Source organism: Perissodus microlepis, chromosome 18 (assembly GCF_051167445.1).
Source record: "Perissodus microlepis isolate ML-2025 ecotype Zambia chromosome 18, ASM5116744v1, whole genome shotgun sequence".
Taxonomy (NCBI): domain Eukaryota; kingdom Metazoa; phylum Chordata; class Actinopteri; order Cichliformes; family Cichlidae; genus Perissodus; species Perissodus microlepis.
In genome coordinates, this window is record NC_140478.1 from 23,669,835 (window position 1) to 23,683,929 (window position 14,095).

Consider the following 14,095-nt stretch of genomic DNA (forward strand, 5'->3'; position numbering starts at 1 on the left):
ACTAAGAAAACAAACAAACAAACAAGCAAAATAAGAGGCTTAGGAACGGAAAGATTACAAAATAAGGAAGAGGAAGTTCACTCAAACACAGGGGGTTTCAGAACAGCCACCCCCATCTGTGCAGCTTTCATAAGTTGTAGCGGCTCGTCTGTCCTCCAGAGGCGATGCTGGAGTTTGAAGAGACATGCGGATGGCTCAGGACGCAGCTTCTTCCCCATGCCGTGCACAGACTTCATAAGCGGACAAAGTTTTTAAATTTAGCATTGGCCTGCGGTTTATTCCGCTCTTCGCCAACATGGAGTATTGGAGGCAATGTGCGATGTGGCTGATCAGCTGCAACGTGCTGCCTGCGAACCACCGGGTAACTGCGGACACGGCGCAGGTGTTCGACCTGGCGCAAACCCTGCGGGACGGGGTGCTGCTGTGCCAGCTACTCAACAACCTAAGACCCCACACTATCAACCTAAAGGAGATCAATCTCAGGCCACAAATGTCACAGGTACATCCATCATTTTATGCGCTACTTTACGAATTACTTGTAAAAAATATTGTGAAATCAAATTCATGCGTTCACTAACATGCCATAAGCTAAACCTACTGTGGTGTCCAGTAAAGTCGGGGTTAAGTTTATTAGCCCAATAACCACTGGTAAAGAACCAAAGTAGTTCCGCTGGTGGAAGAGGACGCCTAATCAAAAATGTGTGAAAGTGGACAAAGACATATTTGCAGCTCCTTATTAAGAAGATCAAGCTGTAGCAATTCTAAATAAGGTTCCTAAATACATGGAAGAGAAATGGTGGAAGCTATATTAGGGCGTTTTATATTTTGTTGTTCTGCCTGCAAGGAGCTACAGTAATTAGGGTACAGAAGCCTGTTCCAGTTTTATTAAAGGTTTAATGAAGACTTAGGTGAAATTTTCCCTTTAAGTTATTCCATATTTTCAAAATAAAACCGCAAATTCTAAGGATTTAAAGCTTAAGGCGAGCTTTAGATTATTTCCATCTGTTACACACCGTTTTATTTGTGTCCTGTCTTATTTGGCTTTGGGTCCAACAGATAAGTTTCACTAATGCCGTGGAGTGGCCTCTGACAGATATCTTCACCCTTTTCTTTTATTGTGAAGATGATGTTTCACTTTCTGTGTCCTGTTCTGGTGTCTTGATCTTTGTTTTTTTCTGGATAAAGTTCTTTAGCTTGTGTGAAACTTGTCTGGTTTGGGAAACACTAAGAAATCGTCCAAATAGACGTCTCCTTGCTCATGCAGTAACCCTTCAGGAGCTGAAGGCTCTGGAGACATCTGATAAAATCCTGCCTTTGATCCACCCATTAGTTGGGAAACTACATTTTGTGCAGTGGCTTGCCGTTTGGTTTGATGGCATATGACATGTGTAATAATTTTAAGCTAAGTTTTATTTAAATCTCTTGCATTACTGTCTTGGCCAGTTAAATAAAATAAAACAAAACATAACAATTTAATGTTTTAAATTAAAAGCATCTTCCTTGGTGTAATATATGTATTTGCAGGTGTGCCTACAAACATAATTAAAGCCTGCCGTGGTTACCAATATATTTATACGTTTTCTGTGCTCCTATGTTACTGTAACAGCAGCACTTCCTGTTCAGCAGCATACTCAGGCAGGTGATTAGATCTTTCTGCATCTAGTTGAAAGAGTAATGAACGATTAAAGTCAAAGAAACCGTTAATAATACACCATAAAAATACAGTGACGTGATGCATACACACACACACACACACACACACACACAAGAACATAAATACATTTTATAATTTGTTCGCTGACATCAAATAGTTAGGCACTAAAAGCAAATTATATACAGTTTGGTTGAAATGAGCTGTCACCATGATATGATCATCACGATGATATGTTTTTTGTAGTGATAGATCTGCATGAGTGATTGGGCTCTGTCTCACAAACTGTACTATGCACATGTGCTATGCTTTGCACTATCTGCTTCACCAGTGCCTATGTGCTTTTCTTTAATATTTTTTAAAAGAGAGTTAAAGCAAACCCAGGGCATAACAGGCCAAACAATGGATAGACATAGCCTGTAGCTGTAGGCCACTTGGCAATGGTTGCAAAAGGCATGTGTGTCAGTGGGCTCCATATTTTAAATGGCTCTTTCATTGTCATCTACTGATGGGCTATCTTCAAAAAAAGAAACAAGGGCACTGGTGAACATGACTAAAGTGTACACTGATGAAAGGTTACCCAAGACCCGTGTTGTATGCTGAGTTTTGGTACAAATTCAAATAACAATTCACATAACCATTTTGACTATGTCAGTCACGAACAAATATGAACAAATACGCATTGGATACGCAAATACCCACTGCCTCTCTTATTTGCTTCCAAAGTTATACAAAGTAAAAGCTTTTTAAAGTAGTCTAGTTTAAATATAACAGGAAGTAAACTTAGCTAAACAAATCACAAACAAACCACTATTAACTGAAAATGAAAAATGAAAAATAATAAACTTAAAAGGTGTTTAAAAAAGTCTTTTTTATTATCGTGGAGCCAGAGATTCTGGGTGTTACTCTAAATGTGAATAAAAGAATGTGCACCAGGGCTGTGACTGTGTTCAAAAGTATGAGGCTGTTGGTGGTGCAAAGCCATCATGTTCTTGCACTTCCTCCGTAGACAAACAGGGCCCCTGGGGGCGGCGGGGTGATTACAGGCGTCTCCATGATGAGCTGATGTGATAAAAAGAAGCCTATCTGTTCTCAAGAATTTTCTTACTTACTGCTTAAGTTATTAAATATTCAGTTTCTAAATCAGCCATTTCTCAGCAATGTGTTTGACAGGAAAAATGAACCGAGACAGTTCTAACGTTTTTTTTTTAACTGAAGTGGCTCAAACTAGACAAAGACCAGTATCTTGAACTCTAAACCAGAACTTTATGTCCAATGTTTCTGTTGGCTGCCGTCTTCCCACTAAGACAAAGATCCTAATAGGAAGTGACACCAACAGAGGACATAGTTGGCGGTTTCATTTCACAGTATAAAACTTTCATTTTTCATTTTCAGTTTGTAGGGGCTGTAGTTTACTTTTATGTTTAGAAAAGGGACTTTAAATTCTTGGTGCTTTAAATTATGCTGTAAATTAAACTTGATTTACATTACAAAGGAGGTTAAAGAGTTTGTTTTTATTTTCCAAACAATGGAAAGTACACTTTTAATGTTACTGTGGTATCTACTCATGTTGGTAGTTTAGTTTTTATTTGACTTAATTTTTGTCTGCTAGCTCTAGATTAAATGAGATCCCACGTAACTAATTTAACAGCGACAGGTATTTTCAGAAACAGCACGACTGTTATTCTAGGAAAAAACGCAAACAGTGCTGTCAGCAGTTTCGGAACATAAGATCTGTTTCTTCAAAATAATTCCAAGCAAAATTGTTTATTTTAAAAAAAGTCAGATTACTGTACTTTGGTGTTAGTTTTTCGATATGATGAGTGTTAAAAATCTTGTGGAGATAAAAACCCTCTTGAAACCTGTAATTTGTACTGAGTTCGGGTTGAGATGGCCTTAAAAACAACTTTTTATGTTTGCACATATGTCTTTAAACAAAAACTAGTTACAAATAATGTAAACAATGTAAAATTAAATCTATCTACATACCACTTTTTATGTTATATAACAGTCTGTTTCTGCCCTTTGCAGTTCCTGTGCTTGAAAAACATTCGGACATTTCTGGCCTCTTGCTGTGATGTGTTTGGGATGAAGAAGAGTGACTTATTTGAAGCCTTTGATCTCTTCGATGTCCGAGACTTTGGAAAGGTAGCACCCATTTCTGTCATTATGATTTTCTAACATTGCACTATGAAACAGTCCAGTAATTTCATGTATCATAACATTCTTCTCTCCTTTCATACAGTTATTAGAATCATTTATAAAAGTCTGTAAATTAGTTTGAGTGAATACATTACATGTCACAGCACTATTACATTTGAACTGGTAATAATAACTGTGCAGATTGTCTGTCCCAGTTAACCAGTTTACAGTTTTTCTCCATTGCTCAGATATTAGACATAAGTAATAGTTCAGAGTAAGTGTTATGATAGATTTTGTCCAAACTTAGACGTTATCCATCTAAAAAAAGAAAATCATTATGTAAAAAGTCTAAAAAGAGAATTTTCTGTAACGGATCTCTTTTTTTTTAAAGAAAGAGTCAAAGAACAATTAATTAACAAAATAATTTTTCCAGTGTTTTACAAAACAGCTTGAACAGATGATGACGTTTTCAAAACGAGCAATACGCTTGTGATGTTTCACTGCATTATTGTCTTCGTAGCTGACTTTTGGTGTAAGTGATGCCACACCGGTTCTGTTTTTCTGTCCTAATTGATCTATAAATCCTGCCAACTCTTTAAAATACAAGTCTGAGGTATGATGGAAGCATAGTGTACGTGTGCTTCTTCTCTGTGTGTGAGTCTGAAAGCGTTCGCTGTTTGCCTACCCACTGCCTGGTCTTACATTTTCATGGAGCTTTTTGAAGGGATTGGCTGACTTCTTTTTATTGCTGTGTTATTGTGGGACCTGTTTTCAGTGTGTGTACACAGCGTTACCAGGTCAGTGGGTTTGTAGTGCGCTCTGTGCAGCCACTCAGCGGACTGTCGCTTAAAGCACAGGAGCCTAATTTAACTTCGCCACGGAAAGCACACTTACTCTGAGGAGCCTTATTCCCACATTTCCTTATTTAAGTACACCATTTTACCTGGGGGCATTATGAGTTGTCTAAGCACTGAGAGGCTTGAAGAAAATTATAATTTTTTTTTTTTTTTTTTTAAATAAAACTATTGGAGCATATGTATTAATCTATGCTGAATGTATTCTATCTGAGATTTTTTTTTTACCTCTGAAGTACATACAATTGGGTTAGCCATCCATGCATTTTCTTAACTCATTATCCATTTCACTGTTCCAGAAAGGCCGGAGCCTATTTGACATGACATGGGGCAAGAGGCAGGGCAGACCTGGGCCAGTTCGCCAGTCTATTGAAGCTTAAATAGGCTTGTTTGTCTCTTATTACATTTTTTTTACATTTAGTTGTTTTGCCTGAATGCTTATCGTGTCTAAACAATGTATACGGTATCTCATGAGTTTAGTTTGGTAAAGTAATACCATATATCTTATATACATCATAACTTAGGCATACTATATATGATTGCAATAGTGAATTCACCTCCCTCTGTAGAATGGAAGTGGTCATACGTGAACTATGAGAGTGCATACCAAGCTGTGTGTGTAGTTTCTCATACAGGCTCTCTTTTCTTTCAGTTCAGTGTGTTGTGCTCTAAAGAAGCTTCTAGTTAATCTGGCTGCTGATAATCCGACAGGGGAGGTAGGGCTTGCAAATATGTACACTACATCCAAGCCGGGCTGCATAATCTCAGCCATGTTCAAGGGTTGTCCATCAAACAAACAAGCCTCTGGAGGATAAAGATTGCACCAGATCATTGCTTTTTTTTTATTGGTAGTTAGAAATACGGGTGACTGTAGGTTAAGCAGTTGGGTTGGATTGGCTCCATGAAGGGCTGTATGTCTAAAGAAGAAATGCTCAATCTCTTCTTTTTTTTACAGAAAAATCCAAAAAAGGAACATCTCAAATCTCAACCAGTGTAATCCACTTGGGGTCGAGTTGTGCCAGCTCTGCCTGTGGACTGAGTATTAGTCCACTGAATATCTAATGAGAGCTCTGTAACCTACATTTCTCAGCTGAGTTACTACAGGCTTCACTGCAGGGAGCCAAACTGACTGCACGTAGAAGGCTGAAGGCTAGAGAGATAAAGCAGAGGGGCAAGAAGTGTGTTTATTTCTTCCTTCAGTATAAACTACTATTAATATTTTCACAAAACAACATTATTTTTGTACGAAGTTCATGCGGTTTTTCTTTTTGGGAAATAACTTCACGCTTTCTTCCTGAGAATAAGATAAGAACATTGATAACACATGTCAGCACATAAAATATAATCATATTATTAGCAACCTGTTAGTTTGGCTTAAGCTAAAAACATCGAAAGACGTCAGTAAAATTCCCTACCACTATAAATAATTATCATGTTACGTATTTATGGTGTATTTCTTACCTGCCTACCCCAGAACTGCTGTATCTATACATTATTATACATTCTATACATTATTATTTGAGCTTTTTGACAGATATATTTTACATTCAAATCTTTGTAGAAATGAAATTAAAGTGTTAACAGTCTCATTTCTGGCCAGTGTCAGTGTTGTTGAGTGGTATCGGCATATCGGCGAACAGGATCATGTTCAGCGATATCAGTTTTCAGTGTTTATCTGTTGCAAAACATCAATTTTGCAATTGCAAATTTTTTGAAAATTGTGTGATAAAAATGTGAAAAACACAAAACGATTTAAACCATTCAGGTTTTTGTTATGAAAGAAATACGCTGATAGCATATGGATAACTGGAATTGTTGTCGGGGAATTGTTGTTTTAAACTTAAATGTCCATATCTGCCCATAATTTAATAAAAAATAAATAAAACATTTATTAATTTTCCTAAATAAATATAATCACATAATTAAGTGTAGGTAGGTGGACGTTACATCAAGCGATCTGCTTCACTGTTCTGCGCTAAGCTAATATTTAGCGTTTAGAAATAAGAGCGCTGTCGGTCTTCTTACCTTAACTTGCCAAATGCAACCTTCATGCAGAGATTATCACTGTGTGATCAGTTGGTACCATCACACACTGAAGAATGCGAAAATACCGTTTTAAATGTGTGCTTTGATGCTTAACTCTGCAAAGCTCACATTAAGGTTGGTAAAAACTAAACAAAGAGTGTGAAGTAGCCCCTTCTGAAACGTTACATTTGCATAACCCATAAAGTCTGACAATTACCAAAAGCCTCAAAAAACTCTCAACAATAATGCGTTCCTGATTATAATTTGTGTTAACGACACTACATTCTCTTTCTGGCTGTATCTTCGTAGAATCATCCTTGGGGTGGCTAAATAAATATCAGAGCATTCTCAGAAAGTTGATGGACTTTAATTTTGTTTTGGGAAGCTAATAAAAAAAATGTATATTTTGTACAGTGTGATAGACGGGAACAGCTTGATTATTATTTAAAAAACGGAATATATTTACAAATTGACCATTAAAGTGACCATTAGTAATTAATTAATTAAGTAACACGTTAATTCTGCACAGAGTAATCTGCAAATATACAAAAAAATGTATTTGTTTCTCTGCTGTTAAATATTGAACAAATAACTTGGAAAATAAAAGAAAGAAGTAGAATAAAATATCAGAATCTCCGTCTGCTACCAGGAAAATTATCCTTTTAAACTTCGGTGTCTGTCTCAGCACAGGATTTCACAAAACAAAAGAAATATGAATTTCATATATATATTGCCAAAACGATTAAATTAACATGTCTTTTAACACGCTTTTCCTTTGGATAGAGCTACACTGTCACACTGCCTGTTCCTATTTCTGGGTCAAGCTAATATTTAGCATTCAAACTAGACAGTGGTATTAATCTTCTTGCCCAACCTTGATTATTGCAAATATATGTATTTCCTGAAATGTCAATCTATTCCTTTAACCAAGCTGAAAATCTGTCATGTAGAGATTATCACTGTATGGTCCATTAGTATCATCACACCATGTAAAGTTTCACCTTTATATTTAGTGCCGTTATTTCTGTGTTAATAATAATGAAAAATTATCATTGTCAGCTGCACTAGTCAAGTAAAGTCAAAGTTTATTCTCTCTCTCTCTCTCTCTCTCCATGTGTGTGTGTGTGTGTGTGTGTGTGTGTGTGTGTGTGTGTGTGTGTGTGTGTGTGTGTGTAAAAGAGTTTTTAAATGATTTAAGAGTTTCAAACTGGGCAGATCTTATGTGAAAACAGGTTGTTCCAAAGATTAGAGGGCCCTGCTGAAAAGGCTCTGTTACTTCTGCTTTCAAGCCTGGATCTAGGAAGATATCAAGAGCATTTGGCTCATAGATCTCTGGTATGTGGATTTTCAAAAGATCTATAATAGAAGGTGGTGCTAATCCATCGAAAGTCTTAAAAACAAGAAATACACTTTTTAAATGGATCCTGAAATGGACTGAAACCTAGTGTAAGGAGGCAAATAATCACCTCACTGCTAAGTTGCTTCTCCTTTATGAAGTTTCAATCTTTTTAATTTGTGTAGTTGCATAAACAAGAGAGTATTTACAGAAGTTTGATGGACCGTCTATTTTATTTCGGGGACTCAAAAACAACACAGGGCAGAATGTGTGATGGATTTATTTGTACTTGCTAAAATTAGAACAAGTTTCACAGAGAAGTGACTGCATTGCACCTGCAGAGTGGCAAACATGAACATTTGATTTCTTATCCGATGTTACAGCTCTCTGTCTTTTTCACAGTGCTCCGGGGATTTACGATAGACATCGTAAATAGGCCACACTAACCAAGGCGGTTGGTCTTCAGCTTAGCTTGTGGCTTTGCTTCTCAACTCACATGTAGCTTCAGCCAAATGGCTTTCAGACATGTCAGGTGTGAGAACAACTTGTTTTTTTTAAAAAAGACAGCGTAGAAGGATTTACACTTCACTAAATGAATGTGATTTAAACCAGTGTTAGATTGTTCATTTCATGTATTCACAAGAGATCTTTCTCCTTTCTTGTGCAAGTTACACTGAATCCATCTAAAAACAGTTTGGCTTTAATATGTTTCTTTAGATTTTCAATCTTGTATTCAGTAGCTATCACTATCACTAGAAGTAAACCAGCTATGATGTGGACAAAGTGTGCAGGAGCAGGTTTACATTTACATCAGTGGTCTTAGATTTTCGCAGAAATTTCACAGAGATCAATATAATTGTTTGCATTGTGGAACGTTATGCTGCACTATGGCATCTAATTTTTTTAAGTGCAAACAGTGATGCAGGGGAAACAAACAAACAAACAAACAAACCATTTCCAGTGCTGCAAACATCACAATGTTGCACTTTTAAAGCTGGGTACACTTTACAAACAGGCCTCTTTTCAAGTCATAAGCACACCTGGGTTTAGCCAAAGCCACAGGACTTATTCACACAGGAAGGGGAGATAAACTCAAGATTCAAAGGGTGTTATATCAAACCCAAATAACTATCTTAGCTGCAAATCCAAAAATGTAACTTTGCGAACTTTGCAGCTTTGTCACTGGATAATTTATCATAGAGAGAAACTATGATGTGAACGAGATAACTGGTATTTATTTTACTTTTCTGTCGTAATTGGGACATTGCATTACATTGCAATGTTTCACCTGTAGAGACTTCTGACAGCACTGTAATCTTTGGCAAGATTATATATTGACACTAACTACAGCAAGTTTAAGAAATTAATCATCTCATAATGATCAAGTACCACAGTGGAAAGAAATAATGATCAGTGTCCATGAACTGATTTTTACAGGTCCTCTTAAAAAAATATAATTACACAGTTTTAAGTGATTTTTTAAGTGATGTTTCCAATCCTTTTTCTGAGTAAATATGACAAATACTTTTCTGATAACAATGTTGCACATGCATTAATATTATTAGGAGTTTACATTTTTATGTTAAGGATGAACAGCTGCGAATTACCTGTATTTATGTCCTTGTCATGTGCAGGGTGATCATGTATTTCTGTAGTTAACACATAACTCAAAAGTGATTTAATGCAATTCTGCATACACCCTTACAGATACGCACTGTTTGAGGTGTCAGTGTAACAACATTTGTACTAATTTGACACACATTTGACTATTTTATGGAACATTACAAAGTGTGACACATGGTGTGAGTTTAACGTTCCTTCCAGAGAATTCATCTCCCTGTCACTGTCGGCCTTTCCCTCTTCGCATTCATAATTTGAATTTTATTCACGATACACATTAAAACACATAAAGTAAATAAATAAATACAGTTATAGTGGAAAGCACAAAATTTTAAAATATAGGTAAAGAATAACTAGTAGTTTGCGCAATGCTTCTGTACACAGAGACTGCTATTAGAGAGTAAACTGTTACAAAAAATTCTCACTTTATGATGTGAGATAAGTTGATATGTAATTTAACAACCACAGAAGATGGAATTGAGAAATAAAAATCAAAGAAACAGTGAATCTGACAGCTCGGAACAGCTGCGTCTGTGTCGTGTGTATCTGTCATGTGTCATGCGCTGACACATTTTGCTACTATCATGTGGTGTTTAAGTAGGGACCCGTTTCTTAACTTTTGCGGGTTTGTTCTCACTCTCTGGGTTTTCTTTCTTAATATTGACTAACAGGGACCTTTTATGAAGTTTCCCGACATAATTGTGTGAATTGAAATAAAAAAATCGAATTGAATGAAGCTAACTTTTATTTTGGTGAAGGAAACTGTTGTAACTGTCACGTATACGTTAACGACTGCCTTGCTAGTACGTGGTGGGGTCTCACTTTATCTTAGGAACTGCCTTAATTCTTGATGACATGTTCAACATTCGTCATAAATTTTGGAAAGCCTTGGCGTGATAGCGTCACAGAGTTGCTGCGCATTTGTCAGCTGTACATCCATAATGTGAATTTTCTGTTCCACCGCAGTTCCCAAAGATGCCCTATTGCACTGAGAGCTGGTAACTGTAGGCTATTTGAGTGCAGACAACTCACTGTCGCGTTCAAGAAACACATAAAGCGATGGACAGATGTGGCGTTTAAATGATGCTCAGTGCTTCACACCATTACATCATTAAAAGTGGTCAGTGAGTTTGGCTTACAGCTATTTACTGGTGGTTTTACTGTAAACTTTTACTTGTGGGCACATGAGGTTTGTTCACATGGTCATAACATGATCTGTTGTGCAATTCCATGTGGCCTCTTTCTTTTTGTTTGTGCGTTGGTCTTTGCTGCGTTCATGTCAAAAGATAGATTTTAGGGATGGGATAGATTTGTATGCTTATTAATTGCAAGTGGAAAACTCATCAAAAATGCTCCTTCATTAAAGATTGTGATTAATGACACACCCAAGACATTGACTGAGTAAGCTCCAGGGCGACATAACCTAAACTCATAGTTCACTAGGTTTGTACTATAAATATAATCAGCTATTAAAATTGTGCTCCAAGTGTGCTCCAAGTGTTGTAACAGGTAGGTGGTATTACCTTTGTGGTATTGCTGTCCTGCTTTGTTCATAAATAAATAAATGGTGGTATTACCTTCAATTGCAGAAACCATTTTTTGTTGTCTTCCTTTTGTTTGTTTTCTTTACTAAAGCCAAAAATGTTTCCAAACAGTGGCAATTTTTTTTTTCTTTGGGACAAACTCCTCAAGTTGTGCATTCAGCTTAGTGTGTGAGTCTTCCTTCACAGAATAACCCGGCAACTGCCCATTCATCCTTAATATTTGTTATATAAGAAATGCATGGGCTCAGTGTTTTCTTAAAAGCTACATTTTGCCCCTTTATGTTGCTATGGGAACACATCCATACATAATTTAGTAAAAGAAGGCTAGTTATTTAATTGTATGTTTTTGTGACAGCTCCTCTGTCTTGGTTAAAGTACACAGCGTTGCTTGCGATTAGACCCTGATACATCTTGTTTCCACGCTGGAACATTTGGATAAAAGTAATTAATTGGTTTTGAACGATGTGAAGCACCCATATTTGTTTCAATTTGGCTTGCCCTGCAAGCTGGTATTGTTATTAAGCAGGAAATCTATCAGAGCTTTAAATCTGACTTTCATATGATAATTAAAGCTTCAATTGAAAGCTTAACTCAGCGAATCAGATTTAATTATGAAACTGGGAATCACAATAAGTGTCATATATTTGCATTATTAAACATGTATCTCTCTCTCTCTCTCTCTTCAGTCAGTCCTCTCTTTCTGTCTCTCTATACCAAACCAACAAATGTAATTTCACATTTTGTTTCTCCAGGTTATGGACACTCTGTCCAAGCTTTCTCACACGACAGTTGCTCAGCAAGCAGGATTCAAGTAAGTCATTAAGTTTTCAGTAAATTGCTTCTAAGTGTTATTTCTAGGAAAAAAAGGTCATCTAACCATGTGAACTTTCCTTTCACTTATATCTTATCTCCTCCTCCTTCTCACCTTACCCACACTGCAGGCACATTTATAGCTATGTCTAATTTCCATCTTTAACAGCTGTTTTAGTTAATGATTAAAAATGTTTCTATTTATACTCGACTGTGCAAACAGCAGTGATATTAAATTAAAAGACAAGATATAATTGTTGAGTAAGTATACAAAATCAATATGTCAAAAACAGAAATCAAGCACAGGCTGCAAAGTAGTTAAGAATAGATACTGTTGATCTCAACGATCAGTTCAGCAGTTCTAACAAGTGATCATTAATCATTTTTTAGTGTAAAATATATTTTAAACAATTGCAAGTCTTCCTCTTTTGAACAAAGTACGCTTGGTTTTTATAAGTTTCCATCTTTTTCTATTATACAAAAACCCATTAGACTGCTCTTGATATCTAAATACATGCTGATTTATCTAAAGTTATTTTCTTGTCCTAAGTTACTCAGCAGTGCTTTTTCCCCCCCGACTGGAGCATTTATTCTGTTAAATACTGAAGCTTATACTACTTTACTGTCACTTCCAGGCCATTTCCAACGGACGAGAGCCTACAAAACGAGGACATTTACAACAATCTGGAAGACATGATTGAGTATGTATGAAGCTTCTCTCTGTGGGCCCATTACTAGTGTTGATAGAATGTGATTATTTCACTCAGTAACAGAACCAGCTCTGCTCATCATCCATGCTCTCCTGGGGTCTGGACACCCACATGTTTTGTTAACTGGCTTGGCTCCGTTTCAATGTTACTGTCAGAGGAAATGAATGAGTAATTCTACATGTTTTTGCTGAGTGCTTGCACACCCACATCAGGGATCTGGATGGGTGCTGCTGACAATGTGATTGATCGACAGAGAAGAGTAATCACAGGTGTATAGAGCAATTTTTGCATTATGCTCGTGGCAAATAAGGCTTTTAATAATCTCCAGAATTTTCATTTCTGTGAATCATTCCTTTTGGAAATACATAATTCCTGAATGTTAAACGCAGTGATTGTTATTTAATGCTGAGTTACTCAACTGGTGTAACAAAGGTTACTTCTTGCATCTCTTGTGAATGCAAAAAATTAACTGATAATCAGCAGATTTCAGTGGTGTTTATTTTTTGTGTGTATGTCATAGTGAGAATGTTCCTGAGGACGAAGACGACTTGTATGCAGCGGTCTATGGCCTAGAAGACGATTATGCTGGTGGCGAGATCTATGAAGACCTCATGAGAACGGAGCAGCTTCCCCCACTGGTACCACAATTAGTCAGCGCTCACACACACACCTCTCAAACACCACACAAAACACTGAATACCTTTAACTCACATGTCGAATAGTTGGTGGGCGTTGTTGGAAACAAAATCCACAAAATCCTAATTACTAAAAGTTTAGTGCAGCTTCTTACCCGGTGCAAGATAATCCTCTAAAACTCAGTATTACAACATCTTTACTGAGCAAGACTCATAATTTAAATAACTTACACTTCCACAGTGTAAAAAAATGTTCCAGTCATATACTAATATATACTGAGTTAAGAGACATATACGTTATAGTAGTCTTATGCCCCTCTGCAGCCCCTAATCTCTATAGAGTCATGTAGAAAAATTTCATGGGATTGTAAGTCCTGTGAAAAACTAAGTACCAACCCTCTAACCATAAGTACTAACCCCAACCTAATTGTAACCCTGACACTGAAACCACATTTTGAGCCTCAAAAATGCCTTCGAACTCATGAGGACGGGCATTTTGTCCCCATAAGTGACTGTGGGGCCCCACAAGTGTAGTAGCATGACAATTTTCTGTCCTCACAAAGATGTCTAAACATGTACACACACATGAATGACTTAATTACATTATAAAATAAGGTGAGATACCTTACTAGTCTGTTATTTAAATCCTACTACTTAGAATAAAGAATAGAATAAATCTAACTATTGAAACATTTTATATGGGTTATACTTGCACACTGAAAAATCCTCCTAACTAATCCTAAAATTTAAAGCATATCAAAGGCAGAT

General features: G+C 36.6%; 1 protein-coding gene across 3 annotated transcripts in view; it reads left to right on the plus strand.

Annotated features, from left to right (window-relative positions):
* Positions 1 to 145: 145 nt before the first annotated feature.
* The window catches only part of LOC146367917 (guanine nucleotide exchange factor VAV3-like), a 55,099-nt gene continuing 41,149 nt past the window's right edge, over positions 146 to 14,095 (plus strand). For all 3 annotated transcript variants that reach the window (XM_084912063.1, XM_084912065.1, XM_084912064.1), the window contains exons 1-5: positions 146 to 499; positions 3,683 to 3,799; positions 11,925 to 11,983; positions 12,618 to 12,683; positions 13,213 to 13,330. In XM_084912063.1, coding sequence (XP_084768189.1) covers positions 296 to 499; positions 3,683 to 3,799; positions 11,925 to 11,983; positions 12,618 to 12,683; positions 13,213 to 13,330 — 564 coding nt within the window. In that variant the 5' untranslated portion in view covers positions 146 to 295. The remainder of the gene's footprint in view (positions 500 to 3,682; positions 3,800 to 11,924; positions 11,984 to 12,617; positions 12,684 to 13,212; positions 13,331 to 14,095) is intronic.